This window comes from Ictalurus furcatus, chromosome 22 (genome assembly GCF_023375685.1).
Source record: "Ictalurus furcatus strain D&B chromosome 22, Billie_1.0, whole genome shotgun sequence".
Classification (NCBI taxonomy): Eukaryota; Metazoa; Chordata; class Actinopteri; order Siluriformes; family Ictaluridae; genus Ictalurus; species Ictalurus furcatus.
In genome coordinates this window covers 16,046,079-16,063,485 of record NC_071276.1, presented here as the reverse complement: position 1 = coordinate 16,063,485, position 17,407 = coordinate 16,046,079, and the positions used below count along the sequence as shown (strand labels likewise).

The following is a 17,407-nucleotide window of genomic DNA, read 5'->3' as shown; positions in this document are numbered from 1 at the left end:
TCACCTTCAATATCAACCTTCAATATCAGCCTTGTGATGCTGTATGAGGTTCAGATGTGTTTATTCAGCTGTCCTCTTCCTCCCTCCATCTCTCTTAGATCATATATGATGTTAATTTGCCCTTTGTGCAGCTAAGCTGTATTTGTTATAAATAATTTTACAACCGCAATTACGGAAAGGTTTGGGACAGTATGGAAAATGCTAATAAAAACAAAGAGAAGTGATTTGTAAATGTATTTTGACTTGTATTTAAGCAAAAAAAAAAAGTATAAAGACAAGGTATTTGATGTTTTACCTAAGCAACGGCGTAGTTTTTTGAAGGTAATTTTTTTTTTGCATGCAACACGTTCCAAAAAAGGGGCCATTTAGGACTAATAGTGATGTGACAAGTTGAAATAAGAAGGTGATGTGAAACAGGTGAGGCGATCGTCTAATCACAGTATATAAGGAGCCTCCAAAAAAGGCCTAGTCTTTCAAGAGCAAGGCTCCCCAATCTTCCAACAGATGTGTCAGCGAATAATCCAACACTTTGAGTACAACATACCTCAAAGGCAAATCAGTAGGATTTTGGGACATTGTGCACAATATATAATAAAAGATTCAAGGAATCCGGTCAAATCTCGGCGCATAAAGGGCGAGGCCGAAAACCACTTCTGAATGTGCATGATCTCCGATCCCTCAGACGTCACTGTCTTAAAACCCGTCATGAGTCTGTAATGGAGATCCTGACATGGGCTCGGGAATACTTTGGTAAACCTTTGTCAGTCAACACCATTCGCCGCTGCATCCACAGATACAAGTTAAGGCTTTACTATGCAAAGCAGAAGCCATACATCAACACTGTCCAGAAGCTCCGCCAACTTCTCTGGGCTCGGTCTCATCTGAGATGGACAGTAGCACAGTGGAATCGTGTTTTGTGGTCCGACGAGTCGACATTTCAAATAGTTTATGAACAAAACAGCCGTCGTGTTCTCCGGGCCAAAGAGGAAAAGGACCATCCAAGCTGTTATCAGCGTCAGGTCCAAAAGCCAGCGTCTGTCATGGTATGGGGGTGTGTTAGTGTCCATGGCATGGGTAACTTGCACATCTGTGATGGCACCATTAATGCAGAAGAAATGTAAACATTTTGGAGCAACATATGCTGCCATCCAGAGCAGGACAACACCAAACCACCTTCTGCCCGGATTACAAGCGCATGGTTGCGTAAGCAGAGAGTGCGGGTGCGAGCTTGGCCTGCCTGTTGTCCTGTCCTGTCTCCGATTGAGAATGTGTGGCGCATTATGAAGCGCAATATAAGGCAACGAAGACCCCGTAGAGTCGTACATCTGAAGAAACACATAATGGATGAATGGGGAAAATTCCGCTTGCTAAACTTAATCAACTGGCATCTTCACTCAGCGTCCAAACGCTTAAGTGTTATTAAAAGAAAAGGTGATGTTACACAGTGGTAAACAGTCGACTGTCCCAACTTTTTTGGAGTGTGTTACAGTCATCAGATTTGAAATGAGTGTATATTTTCAAAAATAAATTAAATGCACAAAGTAAAACATTGAATAATGTGTTAATAATGTGTTTACGATATAGTACAGGGTGAACTGAATTTCCAAATGACTCTTCTTTTTTTTTTTGCATTTTCCATACTGTCCCAACTTTTTTGGAACTGGGGTTGTATATAATAAATATTGTCATGTACGTGTGTTAGTATTAGGAGATCGATCAAATTTAATGAACCTAATTAGCAGAGTGGCCACCAAATTATCAGGATCAGCACTGTCTGGTGTTGCAAAGTTTACACAGTTATAGACATTGATTTGTTGTCAATTATCAAGTTTGCTTGTTTTTTTTATTTTTATTAAATGTGCAAAGAATTACTCTGTGTGTGTGTGTGTGTGTGTGTGTGTGTGTGTGTGTGTGTGTGTGTGCGCACATGATGTTGATTTAAGTCATTTAAGTACTGTAGGCAATCCCTTGAGTATTAGAGTCTACAGAGAGTCAATACAGTAAGCTCATTATGTAGCTATTCATTTTCAAACAGGGGATATATAAATATATATTTAAAAGTACAGCTGTACCTTACACTGTGGATGCTTTGGACGCCATTTTTCCACCACTTTTTCAAAGACTTGTCCATAAAACATCTTTTAAACCATAGTGCTGTTGAATTCTCAAATCTGATTGGTCAGAAGATGGTGATTCATTTCCTATATTAATGTGCTTGTATTAAAACATTGTTGTTTTTGCAGTAACAATTTGTATGGTTTACGCTCAATGTAAACAGTTTTTTTTTTTTTTTAAATGTGTGTAATTGTTGATATAGTAAAATTGTCTGTGTTGGAAGGAGTCTTTAGGAACAGCCAGGTGTAAAGCTGTGACGTTATGCTTTCCATCGCAGGGAAGTCAAAGTCAGGATGAAGAGCTTTGAGCTTTCTGATTGATTAATAACATGACAATGTTAGTTTTTTTGCTTGAAATTTTTTTTGAGTGAAAAAGAGAGGCTGGTGAGGGAACGACAGAACTGTTTTCTCTACAACAAACTGTACAACGTGCAACTAGAAATGGATAAAAAGTACGGTTTTCTTTACTAGCTAAAATGTAATCCATGATTACAAATGATTATATTTGTAAAACTTAAAAGAAAAAAAAAAAAAACTCCACGTGTTGAAAAACTTTTGATTGGCAGTGTAGGCATGTTGGATAGAAGTGTTCTTGTAGTGTGTGTGTATGTGTGTGTGTGAGAGAGAGAGAGAGAGAGAATCTATATTTAGCAGAGATATCAGTGACAGGGATTCCTTCTCAGCAGCCCACACATGTACACGCATACGTACAGGGACTCTTCGTGTCACACTCCTTCTGTTGCTGCATTGCAGGAAGGATGGATGGAGAGGTGGATGGAGCGCCGGTGTTGCTGCTTCATGGCAGAGACACAGATCGCACACACACACACTGCTGTGGGCGCAGACAGCTCAGGCAGGGGGAAGTCCTCCTGCCTTGTGCCATGTTTTCTGCGTGATTCTTTTTCCTCCCACTCTTTAACTCTCTCTCTCTCTTGCTCCTTCACCCTGCCTCCTACTTATCTTTCCTTCTCTTCTCTTTTTTCTCCAAGCTTGTGGTTAGAGCTAATGGAAACTGGGGGACGCTCTCTCTGTGGGTGGAGGGAAAGATAAATAACACTTTCTCCAGCTCAATAACTCCATCAGGGTGGTTTCATAGGCGTTCTCTCCTTCCAGCCTGCATCGCCTCCTTCGGGCTTTTTCCTCTTCACCTTCACCTTCACCTTTGATTTTTAATCGGACACAGATCCACCGAGGTTCATATACAGTACGCACCTGGCTGACGGCAGCAATGTGCCATCATGCTTTAATTGCCGTGCTAACAGATAGCAGCAGGTTTTGTTCCTCCTCTTTCTCTCTCTTTCTCTATGTAATAAGGGCCGACACGGTAAATGCAAGCACAAAGTCGCTGCACTTTTAAAATTAGTTTGTTGATTTCTTTAAGATGTTCCTACTTAACCCGTGTTGTAGAGGTCCTCATAGAACCATAGTGTAGATGTGGACTCAGTAAAGTATTTCAGCAGACTGAAACACATACATAAAAAAATACTGTAGCAGAGCCAAATGAAAAAACTGGGCATAGTTTATTATTATACACTTTATTTGTTTATTTATTTATTTATTTTTAAACATGAACCAGAGTGACTTCTGTAGTAGATCTTCTGTTGTGGTTTATCCAATCACACACGTTTGTGTAAATTATTTAGCTGAAGGCAGGACATCAGACGAGATGGGGATGAGTTTTCACACTTTCATTTCATTTCATTTAGATGTTTCATTTTATTTACCATCTCTTACGGTCTGAAGAGTAAACGGAAGAAATGGCTTGTTTAAAAAAACTCAACAAAAAAAAACAACCTGACAATCAAAGCATAATGTGTAAAGGCATTAAGTCCTTAATTATAGTCTGAGGTCTTAATTGAAAGTGGTACCGTGAAGCACAACTACGAAACAAAACAATATTTATGTTTATATTTATTTATAAACTACTCGGTTATGGGCATTAGGTTACATTTTATTCAGTCTGTAAAGGATATCGTGGAATTTTTTTGGGGATTGTTGCTGCTAAAAATGCTTGATTTTGCTGCATTTTTCAAAAAAATAATTTGTGATGCAACTTTGTGCTTTTTTTGGCGGAAAACTACTTGAATTGGCGAAATTACAATTGCACGAAATAATCCAGGATTTAGTGAATTTGCGAGCGCAGAAATGAACACAAAATCAAGCAAACTTCGCAATATTCAGAGGAGCTTGCAGTTTTTCAAAATTACCACAGATTTTCTGCAGATTTGTGCCAAGACGCACCATGTGACGTCATCACAACGCGCATTCAGTCAAAGCCCTCTTCAGTTCATGTGCGTCGAACATGAGTACAGCTAAAAGGTCTCATTTGCCAACAAACATCACTGTGAAAGACAAACAGAAACAATTTCGTGCGATTGCGATTTCGCCAATTCGAGTAGTTTTCTAAAAAAAAAAAGCACAAAAAACTCTTCAAGTTGTATAACAAATTTTTTAAAAAGCAGCAGCAAAATCAAGCAAAAAACTCTGTGAAATCCTGTACAGACTGGATAGTTTTGCGCAGTCTTTCACATTGATATTTGTTGGTAAATGAGGCCTTTTAGCTGTACTCATGTTCGACACACGTGAATCGAAGAGGGCTTTGGCTGAATGCGCGTTGTGATGACATCACATGACATGTCTTGGCCCAAACCATGTTTCCTTGATTTTGCATTCATTTCTGTGATCACAAAATCTCAAAATCCTGGAGGGACTGATTATGGTGTTAAAATATGACTACAGTCTCAATGCAAGGTGCTACTCACTACAGGCTTTTCATTTAACTGCATTTTCATGAAGGGTGCCAATAGTTTTTCACATACTTTCTCTCTCTCTCTCTCTCTCTCTCTCTCTCTCTCTATCTCCCTCCCTATGGAAGCCCTAATAGGTCATGCATTATTATTTTTTCTTTCTAGTTTTCTCCTGATAACGACTTCGTTTTCTCGTGATCTTGACATAAGAAAAAGCCGCTTTCTCACTACGTCATTTTATCACGAGAAAATCTCGCGCCTCGTGAACTGTTGGTGCACGCACGTTGCCGTCTTCGCTAACATAAACATAATAATTGTAGAGATGGACATAAATTTCTGCATTAAGAGAGTGGAGTGTCCACTTCTCATGTGTCGGACACTAACGTGGAAGTCGTCAATCACTGATAGACATAGAGCTGTTGCAACTTGACAGAGTCCCTCAATGTAAAAACGAATTTGTTCGTCCAGGATGCTGCGGGATCGCACTAAGCGTTTGCTGCCTCAGAACAATAAAAACAACACATTGTTATGTCTAGTACACAGAAAAATTAGGTTGTGATCATGAGAAAACAACTATTTTGTTATGTCTGTTAAGAAAGAAAAATAATAATACATGGCCTCTTAGGGCTTCCATAATATACAAAGTTCTCCTGGCAGCAGTTACCTTTGTTTTTTTGCTTAGGGTGACTCACCGAACTATGTATACACACACACACACACACACACACACACACACACACACTACATGGTAATAGTTTTCCCTTGATGCTTTTGTGTTTCTAAGCGTGTGTGTGTGTGTTTCTCCCGCAGGGAGTTTGCTAAGGAGCGGGAGCGTGTGGAAAAGAGGCAGGAGTTCCTAAAGCTGCGCAGACAGCAGCAGATTGAAAGAGAGCTCACCGGCTACCTGGAGTGGATCTGCAAAGCAGGTTTGTGTGTGTGTGTGTGTGTGTGTGTGTGTGTGTGAGGTACACTTGGCAGACAATGCTTGCACTCCTGTTCACTACAAAGCTCATCATTCAGACAATTAAATTTAATGTGGCATAACACTGTTGCTAGGCAACTGGAAAATATAGGTGCTGAGCAAAAAAGCTAGCTGATGAAAGCTAAAGCTGATGATTTAGCTAGCTAGCATATAGGCATGTCACCTTTTACAATATGTAGATGATGTAAAGGTGTAGAGACCACGAAACAAAACAAAACCACTGAAAATATCAACGTTTTCCACAGATTTGTTGGTAAAATGTTAAAAACAGAAGACTCTGACTTCATGAGTCTGATTAAAACTATGCTAATTACACTACTAGCACAAGCTAGTTTCCATGACTCATGAATTGTCAAAAAAAAAGGACATTCATGTTGAAAACCTGGTTTGAACGTAGCATATATTCTAGCTGTTGTAGGGAAATATGCTGTCTCACTGTTTTTTCCCCTGTCCTTGAGCTCTTCATGGTAATTTGCTCACCACAGAGCAAATTAAATTAATCCGTATGGTTAAAAGACGTTATAATCCTGTACTGGGTAAAGTTGCTATCAACCAGGGAGGGTGAAGGATAACACATACTGCTGCATCACAGTGCAGTGTAACACACTCCAAGGAAAGGGCTATCCGCCTTCTTCAACATACTGTACATGAGCTCACAGATGCCCATGATTGGCTAGTGCAACTGTGATTGACAGGGGATTGAGAGTCATGGCATCCTTCCAACCCAGAGACCACAGCCATAGAGAGGTGCAGGGATGACGTAATTTTGTACCGGAACCCGGAAGTTAGCATCACTCTGGTTCCCCTCGACAAAAACCTAATAGGATTTTCCCATAGGCTTTTGGATTATTGCGAAAAATAAGCTCTGTGATCAATAAAAGTTTACAATACTAACACGTTTTGTCCATCAAGATAATTTTCACAAATTCACACAACTTTTATGAAGTTTGAAGCCTAAATACAATCGCTAGAAATAAAAAGCTAACCGTATGCTATACAGGTGCATCTCACAAAATGAGAATATCGTGGAAAAATTTGTTTTTTTTTTCCATAATTGAATTCAGAAAGTGGAACTTTGATATATTCGAGATTCATTACACATAAAGTGAAATATTTCAAGCCTTTATTTTGTTTTAATCTTGATGAATACGGCATACAGCTCATGGAAATCAAAAGTCCAGTATCTCAGAATATTAGCATAAAGAATTTATAATACAGAAATGTCGACCTTCTGAAAAGAGTGTGTCCTTGGCAGCAAGTTTCTGATCCAAGAATTTACAAAGGAACAATGTAGTTCCTACCGAGCTGTTAGTATAAACAGTGCCGACCCGAGAGCAGTTTCCCATTCTAACTGCACAGATCTTTCTAAGAGGTCTATTTTCTTTCCTAGACATGTGTCATTTACTCTGGGTTTCCAAGTTGTGAGACACTCAAGTCACTGTGTCATTTCGTGAATCCTCTTTTCAGTTTAATTAAGTTTAAGCTAAGCATCATTTAATCGGTTTAATCACTTTATCCTTTAAACAGCAATTCGTATTAATGCTGTAAGTCCTTACTGAGTAAGAAGCAGATTTGTTCACATTGTGTTGTGAAGGCCAAGTATACAAGCGATTCATGGAAGAAAAAAACTTTCCTGTAATGGCGTAAGAGCTAATTAGCCACTTCTCAGCATGGAGCTTGTCGTCGTCCAGCAGCCCACCAGACCTGCTCTGTGGAGATTTAATTGACTTGGAGGACTAATTGCCAGTCTGCTCTTGTCATGGTAGCCGAGCTTAGAGCTTTTCTAGTATGAAATGAGCCACGTTCCAGTAAACTGCATACAGACTCCTGTAATTGAATGTAATTATTGCAGATAGCTTGACGTTGAAGGTGACGTGGTTTTGTAATCAATATGTTTTGGTGACAGATTTGAGGTGTCCCAAGATCAGAATCCAAATCCAACCAGACAGCAACTGAGTGATGGCCCGGTGCCGTCCCACGCTCACCACTTTCATCTGGCCCGTATACTGCCATGAAATAACGGTGATGGATTAATCTATATCTGGCTGCCAGAACACAGCCACAGTTCAAACTTGATGAGGTTGTATCTCAAGCATGATGGAAACAGAAGTTACAGCCGGACCACTTTCAAGCCAAAATTGAAACAAGCATTATATATGGATGGTTGTGTTTCTTTAAAACATTTTTGGCTCAAACTCTTTACGAAAATAAAATTGCACTTGACACACTTACAAGTTCTCCAGTTTGTTCCTCTTGGGAATGTTCCATCCAACGGAGGGTTTCTTTATTAGTCAGGGTTCCAAACTGAACCCCTGTCAAAAATCTCTTGGTCAGGTCACTTTATAAAAAAAAGGTGGCTTAGTGGTTAGTACGTTTGCTTCGCACCTATGGAGTTAGGGGTTCGATTCCTGCCCCCTCCTTGTGTTTGCTTCGAGGGTTTCCTCCGGGTACTCCAGCTTCCTCCCCCAGTCCAAAGACATGCGTTGTAGGCTGACTGGCATGTCCAAATTGTCAACGGTGTGTGAATGTGTGTGTGTGATTGTGCCCTGCGTTGGGTTGGCATCCAGTCCAGGGTGTCCCCCACCTTGTGCCCTGAGTCCCCTGGGATAGGCTCCAGGCCCCCCTCGACCCTATGTAGGATAAGCGGTACGGAAAATGGACGGATGGATGGACGGATAGATTCTCTCAGTGGGAATTCCCTGGTAAAATAAATGAAAATATAAGTACTTTTAGTGCGACAGACTCTGAAAAATAAATATTAAATAAATAAATAGAGAGTAGTTTCTAATGAGACATCAGAACATTTATTGAATGTAAATGAATATCAATATGAATTTAAGCCTAAATTATAACTCCAGGATAAAAAATTTACTGTGGGCCACGCTTGGGGTCGTAGACAATGCTTAATTTTCTAAATCATAATCGCCAAATGATTACGCTCTTAGCGAAAGAAAACGTCATCCAGCACTCTTAAAGGTTCTTTAGTTTGTTAGTCAAGGGAAACCAATAAAGGTTTTATATAATGCACATCCTTACAACAAAGAGGTCCCTTATCAGGGAGGGGCCCCTTTGAGAAGCTGAGAACGCTTCAATAAGCAAAGAACCCCTGAGGAGCCCTTTTTTCAAAGGGTATATAACACTATGAAAACCTTAAATGTGGCTGCTTAGCATTGAGCCACTTTACCTTTTCACAGGAGATTTATCAGCCTGGTCTTTCTTAAAGAATTATTCTCAGCTAAAGTAAAGTATATTCTCAGTATCTTTCCCTTGGTGCTTAAACACCTGCCATTTTCAGATTAAAATGACACCCGGGGCACAAGCTCTTGGCCCAGATGTCCCAGGCTCTTGGCCCTGGAGGACGTAATAGTAATGCGATGTTTCCAAGATTTCAGAATCTCACCTGACAGTTACAGGTCTGCTCAACTGGGTGGAAAGAAATTGCACTCGATGACATCCCTGTCATAACCCTTATGCTCCTTCCTGAATGTTAATGTGCTTTGTTCTCCCTGTTCAGAAGAAGTCATGCTTGCTGAGGAGGACAAGAACGCAGAGGAGAAGTCTCCACTGGATGGTGCCTGGTACAAAAGGAAGTGCAACAACCCAGGTTGGAACTGACTATTATTTTGTTATGAATCTGGCTGCAGCGCATGTTACAAATGTGTTGTTGCTGTAATACCTTATTTCAATTATTATATAGTGACAGCTTGTCTTTACTAAATATCATACACACTCACAAATACCATTTTTTTATTTATTTTTTTTTAGAACAGCTGGTTCGGTGATTGTGTTTTTTAAACGATTATGTTAGTAATCAACCATCGTGCTGAAGTGCCCTCAGTTTGATGACTCAGCTCATGCTGAATGAATCTGTCCACCTGCATTCTGTATATTTCTGTGCTTTTAACTTAATGTCTGGCTTCAGTGGGATTTGATTTGTCGCTTATGTTTTGTATTTGGGTTCTCACACTCGGTGTGTTTTTTTTTTCTTTTTCTGGCTGCGGTTACACAGATCTCAGATGTTTTGACTCATCCACTTTCCGTTCCAAGACTCTCATTTCTCATTCTGGCCCTTCCAGTTTTTCACACGTGCGTCTCGTTTTCAGTTCTGAAAAGATCCAAGAAGAGCAAGAATGACCTCATCAACGCAGAAGAAGGGGACGATCATTTCACGGACATCTCATCAGTCGGTAAGCGTCGGGCCTAGAATCTAGAATCTGTAAAGAGGTATCTAGAGGTGTTCATCAGGACTGGGATCCTGCAAAAAATAAAGTCATATCGTGGGCTGGTACACTCTAAAATAATAACTTCAGGAGCGGGTGTGGATTGGTCAAGCTTTCTGCAGGAGCAGGTGGGCGTGGGATGTAAAAAAAACGCACATCTTGCACACATCTCTAGTGGCATCTACAAGTTTTAACAAACATGACCATTTTCCCATAAAAGATCTAATATCCTTCAACCAGTTTGTAATTTAGCTCCAATAATAAGAAGTGTGTTACTGTGATATTTCCAGTGTACTGACATATGACTTACTTTATATATGGTAAAGGTGCAGCTTATGATTTCAGACTGCTATAGTGGCTTCAATCATATCTATTTTTCCGTAAATTCAATTCAGTTTTAATCGAACGAAAGATATTGTCACTAGGCAGTTTTACAAAAAAAATCTAGAAATATCTAGATGTATGATCAGGAACCCAGCGGAGACCAGGGCTAGGAAAAACCCTCTAGAGATGACATGAGGAAGAAACCTGGAGAGGAACCAGGCCCAAGAGGGAACTCATCATCTTCTGGATGTCACATGAAAATAGTATTAGGGTAATAGTATTAATGTAGTATTCATGGCACTCTAATGTCAACTTTTGCACCCATCAGTTAGCATTTTTAGCATTTGATGAACAATTAGTGTGAGGGAGAATAGTAAGCAAAGATGAGGTGGTGGAAAAGTGTGTGTAGGTGGCGAGATCGAGGGGCTAGCCAGCCTCGGAGGCTTCTCCTGTGTCAGATTTCCAGATTAAAATAGCCCTTGAAATGATTATTCCTCGTCTCTCCCAGGGCGAATTATGAGATGCTAATGGGCCAATTTTTCACTTCTGTCTCTGTTTTCACACCCGGCCTTGACATTTGAGTTTAATTTGAGTTACTGAGGGTTTAATATAGCATAGAGGTCTGGGAGGCAGACACGGAGTCGGGTCAGGAGCTCCACACTGTCCGTGCCGCTTCATCAGTCAGCATTTAGAGCGCATTTATTAGTTTTGCATCTTTGTAACCCAATTTCCAGATGTTTAGTCATATTTCGGGAAATTTGTCATGTTTGTATTGGATTCGGATTTCTGTAAAGCTGCTTTGGGACAACGTCCAGTGTTAAAAGCGCTATACAGTATAAATACTATTTCATTTCATTTATTTGCATCAACTTCTACATGTTTATGTTGAAATGTTTTAGGGGAATTAATGGGGATTTGAAGAAGCAAGTGTTATCGCATCATAAAATTTAAGAGCCAATCATTTTCCAATATGTAAATTGGTCTAGACACCTACACCAGTTTACCAGAGTGAGGGGGCGGAGCATGTCTGGAGTCGTGTTTATATTCTGTTCTGCTCTATTAAGATTGTTCTCTAACTCTCTAGCAATGAATTGAATCGCTCGGATTTGTGTAATTGTTCCTCCCTCTCTCTATACTCAGCACCCCAGGGCTCCCCGTTCGCTCGGGCTAGTGTGAAGAGCAGCAAGAACGAGAGCTCTTCGTATTTGCGCAGGAAAGAAAAGCGAGTGCGCTTCTTCATCCGGCGCATGGTGAAGTCTCAGGGCTTCTACTGGACTGTGCTGTGTCTGGTGGGCCTGAACACGCTGTGTGTGGCTATAGTGCACTACGACCAGCCCGAATGGCTCACCTACGCTCTCTGTGAGTACACACTACCCCTAGTGGATTATAAAACAGTGCTTCTCAGTCTGAGGCCTCCTTTTCAGTGTGGATTTGTGTTGATACCCCACTTATTATAACCTGTGGAAAGTTAGTGTAAAGAATACATATTAGAAGTGAGGTATCATTACTAGCTAGCTACTCTGGCAGGGGCTGTTGCCATGAAATTGATTTGCCCAAGTCTAATCCTAGTGTAATCTGAATAAAATACAAATATATGCGTATAGGCAAGGGCAAAAGTTTGCATCTCCCATGCTTTTTAAAAAAAACTTTTTTTCTGGAAAAGAAATTGTACCTCTGTTTTACAGTTTATCCACAAAAAATAGAACTCTAAGGCGTTAGAAATGCATTGTGGGTGTATCCTGGATGTAACAAGACCGCAATCCAACATTCAACCTAAGCCAAAATCAACAGGAAAAAAAAAATAGTTTGAAAAGAAGTTTTGTCATGACCCTCTCAGTCTCCAGACCTGATCTGAAGAAGGCGGTGTGTGAAATCTGGCAGCGTTAGAACAGATATGTCAGGAAAGATGTGCGTGGGTTTGTGGACTCTGCAGAGCTGAGGATCTCAAGTGAGAGGATCCAAAAGCAAAGGCAAAAGATGGGCACGTTTTTAGAGTATATTTATATCATATTAAGCTAGAGAGATACAGATGAGCTGATTTCTGTTGGATTTTTCTTTTACTATTAACATCTTACCATGCGGTATTCGACACCATTTTCAAAATTCATTTTTAATGTTTGAGAACAAAAAAAAAAAAAATCTGGGTTCAGAAAAGATAGTCCGGAGTTCGCGAGATCGAATGATGCCACAGCCGACCCAAATCGACCGTGCTCTCGAGGAGGGTGGAATACTCTCCCCCGTATCAATCAGCAACAATAGTCAATCATCTGTGGGCTCACGCATGCAGGAGAGATCGGATACCGCTTTCCTCCGAGTGTGTTACGCTGCCCTGTGACGTTGCATGAAAAGAAGAGGCTGGTAGCTGTCGTGTGATGGGGTGACCTAAATGGAGGGTGGGAATTGGCCGCGACTAAATCAGGGAACCCCCCCCCCCCCCAAAAAAATAAAAAAATAAAAAATAAAATAAAAATGGAAAATTCTCTGAAATGTACTGCATTACTAAGATATGACATAGCGCATGCTAATTTGTGTGTACAAGGGGATTCAATTAATTAAGTGTAAAATAATTCTGTGATTTATGTCTAAGTCTGGGATAAAACCTACTCACGCATATTCAAAACCCAAATTCTTATTCAATACCACAAACACACAAAACCAAAGTTTTTACTTTCTGTCTATTTATTCTATTTTATGGATTGTGGACCTTTTATTGATGAATTAATTTCTTAAAGGGGTCATGACATACAAGAGGTCTTTGTACCATTAAAACGTCCTGCAGGTTTCATAACTTAATACATCCTTCTCGGTACCAAATTAGCATTTATTTAACCGAGCTCCAAAAAATGGTTCGTTTGGTTGTGACGGGATTTGTGATGTCACAAAGACAAATACATTTGCATATGACTGCCCCTACAGCAAGACATTAACACCTACTTTTACATCATCGCACCGTTGGCCCTGCCCACTGGTGCTCAATCGCCCGAAAACACTTCCGCACGTGTTACGGCAGGGGGCGTTGATAATTAATTCATAGGCAAATATGTGAGCCAATCATAGCAGCACGTGGTTACGTTGAAGTCTTGTTGTGGTAAAGGACACAAAAAAATATCGTTTCAGTCAGAGGGTCAAAGACAGGATGGATTAAGTCATAAATTACTGAATGTCATGACCTGTCATGACCCGTTTAAATTTTTGTATTATTTTGTTCTCAACGTATTTAAAGCTACATTTGAAATGTATGAAATGATCCATATGGTATTACAGATCTGGCCGAGTTTGTATTCTTGGGCCTGTTCTTGATTGAGATGAGTCTGAAGATGTACGGCCTCGGCCCCCGGAGCTACTTCCACTCTTCCTTCAACTGTTTCGACTTTGGCGTGAGTGTCTCCTCAGCGCAAACAACTGTGATGAATTGCCTCTGAAATACCATACACTGCTGTTACTGCCTTGAGTAGTGATAAAGCACCACAGAATATATTTCAGATGCACGTTTGGGGAATTGCTGTTGCACTAGTATCAGAGTATGAGAAATAAGAACGGGCACAAATCTCGTGAGTGAATTAGGATGTATGTCCATTCTGTCTCTGTTATGTCCAGGTGATCGTAGGGAGTATTTTCGAGGTGATATGGGCAGCAGTTAAACCCGGGGCATCTTTCGGCATCAGCGTGTTACGAGCTCTGCGGCTGCTGAGGATCTTCAAGGTTACAAAGTGAGAAAAGAGAAATATCCCTGATGCTGGTGTCGTATTTCAGGGCGGATGTCCGTTTCCAGAGTGCTGCCTCCATGTTATAATCCACTGCAGATTTATTGTGTTTTCTGAGACTCCTTCCCAGACGTATTCCCTTTCGGAAACAAAGTTATTTCGGAAGCATGCTAGCTGTATTGATTCACTGAAAGCTTTTTGGGTGTGATGTATTTGTTTGTGTGTGTGTGTGTGTGTGTGTGTGTGTGTGTTTAGGTATTGGAATTCTTTGAGGAACCTGGTGGTGTCTCTGCTCAACTCTATGAAGTCTATCATAAGCCTGTTGTTCCTCCTGTTTCTCTTCATTGTGGTGTTCGCTCTGCTCGGAATGCAGCTTTTTGGGGGACAGTGAGTATTCACACTCCTTCTTGCTTTATTTTTTTGGAAACTAATTCATTCATTCATTCATTCATTCGTTCGTTCAAAAGATGTTAAGAGGTTAAGATGGTGGGCTACTGATTGGAAGGTTGTGAGTTCAAAACCCCAGCACTACCAAGCTGCCACTGTTGGGCCCTTGGGTTAAGGCCTTTAACCCTCAACTGCTCAAGTGTATAAATGAGATAAATGTAAGTCCATCTGGATAAGGCTGTCTGCCAATGCCGTAAATGAGTCTATACACCCTGGAATACACCCTGCATGAGATGTCACTCAATCACAGGACACCCTTAACACACACACACACACACACTCATTCACACATACAGACAGTTTGAAGTCACCAATTAACCAACTGACATGTTTTCAGGACCTGAAAACATGTCTATTTTACTAGTTTATTGTGACTACAGATTTTTTCTTTATTTCTGATATTTTACTTTATTAATACTACTACTACTACTAATAATAATCATCATCATCATAATAATAATAATAATAATAATAATAGACTTTTTAAAGTTGTATAAAATAGCAGAATAAGACTGTATAAGAATAAATACAATTAGAAAAACTTTATCATCCATCTTTGACCTCTAACACATCATTCTGCCTGAGAAAGAATTTGAATTCAAGATGGAGCTGTTTTTAGCCCTACAACGTCTTTTTGTCCATTTCTATAGATTTTCATACAGTGACGGAAACCATAAACGAGTCTATCTGAGTTCACTAAATAACAGCACAGTGTGTGTGATGATCTAGACAAGAGCACTGAACAAAGTTAACCTGGTTAAACATTTTAGAAAAATTTCTCTCAATTTTCAACTTCAGACAGCAAACACGTCTCTGTTGAGAGGGCCACGTTTGGCCATATTCTCTCTTTAAAGGATTTCTACCAAGGCTGAATTGTTTGTAGTTTGTGGTTTTAGCTTCAAGGTTTTGTGTGTGTATGTGTGTGTGTGTGTGTGTATGTGTGTGTGTGTGACAAGCATTGGAATGGATTCCATTGGGATGAATAAAAAATAGCCCCGTTTTGGTTTTGGTTTCTCTCTGCTATGAATTATTGATAGAGCAGTGTAACGGAGGAACTGCCTGTGTGCACTTTTGCCACAAGGTAAATATCGTCTGAAACGTGTAAACATCCAGTGACACGATCCTCCGTAACGATCGGCGACTTGCATAAACAAATAGTTCCCGCTAGTCGAGGCCGAGGAAAGTTACAGAACAGTCGATTCTGGCATGTGATCAAAATGCCAATGTCAATGTGCTTTTCCTCTTTTGAAGACATAGGAGTTCCCTAAAGCCTGTAGATTTTTTTTGGGGGGGGGGGGGGGGGGGGGGGGTTATAATTGTTATTTGAGGAAGAATTTTAACATCCTCATGCTGCGTTCAGGTGCTCATAGGAAGATTGTGCTTATCGGAAGGGGAACTAGTAACTACTCACTTCAGTCAGTTTCTCCTCCAGGAAAAGGTCCAGAGGATGCTCACCTTTTAATTTATAACTGAATAATTACATTTTTCACTTTTTTTTTTTTTTTTTTTTTTTACATTTTTTACATTTAACAATAATTGCATTTTGCACATTTTTCCCCCTAAAAAGAAAGAAACATTCTCAGTACTTTGTAACAAAATAATTTGTTGAGTGTTTATATATATATATATATATATATATATATATACACGTTCTTGATGTTGTCATGGTATAAAAAGGTCCAGAAATATTTATGTTGAAATATTGAAATAATATGTTGTTTAGTGTACCTGTGACAAAAGTGATGTTGTTTCCTAATGTAATGTCAAGCTTTGTATTGTAGCAACGCACAATAAGCACATAAAGACAAATGCGTTAACCGATTCTATACCCTTGGTAACTGTTCCCAGGGCCATGTGAGGGGAAGGAGTGTGATAATGAATATTCATGACATATTCGTGTTTTTTTTTTTTATAGCTCCCTGCATTATTTATGAAGGTAAAGGTGCGGAGATGATCCTAGGCCATTTTAATAGTGTCTTGGCCATTTGAAACGTGTAGAACAATTTATTATTCAGCATTCTTTTCAATGGTTTAATGGTAACTGAAGCGAAATGGACAAGAAGGAGGCCTGGAAGTCTGGAGCAGACGGTGGTTCCCGGTTTGAGTAACTGAAATGAGATAGTTGATAGTAATAATTGTAAATGAGTTTTAAGTGTTACAGTATATTGCTTATCCTGTCACTAAACATTCTACATGTAACCTAAAAGTGATTGCTTTTCTCTGTAATCCAGGTTTAATTTTGAAGATGAGACCCCGACAACGAACTTCGACACTTTCCCAGCAGCAATTCTGACGGTGTTCCAGGTAAGAGTTGGATCCACAGTCGAATGTTTCGTTTTTCTCGGGTCAGGTCTGGTCAGAGACGTGCTCTCTGTTGTAGATTCTGACAGGAGAAGACTGGAATGCAGTGATGTATCATGGGATTGAGTCTCAGGGAGGAGTGGGCAGTGGCATGTTCTCCTCCGTCTACTTCATCGTCCTCACGCTGTTTGGAAACTGTATCCTTCTCTCGGCGGAAAAACAAGCACCGCGTTGTAACCCCGTGACAGGTCGGACCTGCGTGGTATCAGTGCTGACCGTGTGTGCTTTATTTCCTTAAGTCACGTCTGTTCAGACACTCTTCTTAACGTCTTCCTGGCTATTGCTGTCGACAACCTTGCAAACGCACAGGAACTCACTAAGGTGGTTGATCCATTCACACACACACACACACACACACACACACATCCTGAATCCAGGGTTAAACACGAGGAGATCCTATCTCCAGACCCGCCGTACACTGCTGCCCTTTAATGGCTCCATAACCCTGTCTGTGTCGGCTGTTTACCGTTGACTGATGCTCATCCCGCTCAGTAACTCACACTAATGG

At 40.3% G+C, this 17,407-nt stretch overlaps 1 protein-coding gene across 2 annotated transcripts in view; it reads left to right on the top strand.

Moving 5' to 3' along the window:
* Nucleotides 1-17,407, top strand: part of cacna1ba (calcium channel, voltage-dependent, N type, alpha 1B subunit, a) — a 137,920-nt gene that overhangs the window by 60,565 nt on the left and 59,948 nt on the right. For both annotated transcript variants that reach the window (XM_053610569.1, XM_053610568.1), the window contains exons 8-17: nucleotides 5,672-5,787; nucleotides 9,358-9,447; nucleotides 9,947-10,030; nucleotides 11,528-11,746; nucleotides 13,652-13,764; nucleotides 13,985-14,097; nucleotides 14,347-14,478; nucleotides 16,770-16,842; nucleotides 16,919-17,036; nucleotides 17,153-17,220. In XM_053610569.1, coding sequence (XP_053466544.1) covers nucleotides 5,672-5,787; nucleotides 9,358-9,447; nucleotides 9,947-10,030; nucleotides 11,528-11,746; nucleotides 13,652-13,764; nucleotides 13,985-14,097; nucleotides 14,347-14,478; nucleotides 16,770-16,842; nucleotides 16,919-17,036; nucleotides 17,153-17,220 — 1,126 coding nt within the window. The remainder of the gene's footprint in view (nucleotides 1-5,671; nucleotides 5,788-9,357; nucleotides 9,448-9,946; nucleotides 10,031-11,527; nucleotides 11,747-13,651; nucleotides 13,765-13,984; nucleotides 14,098-14,346; nucleotides 14,479-16,769; nucleotides 16,843-16,918; nucleotides 17,037-17,152; nucleotides 17,221-17,407) is intronic.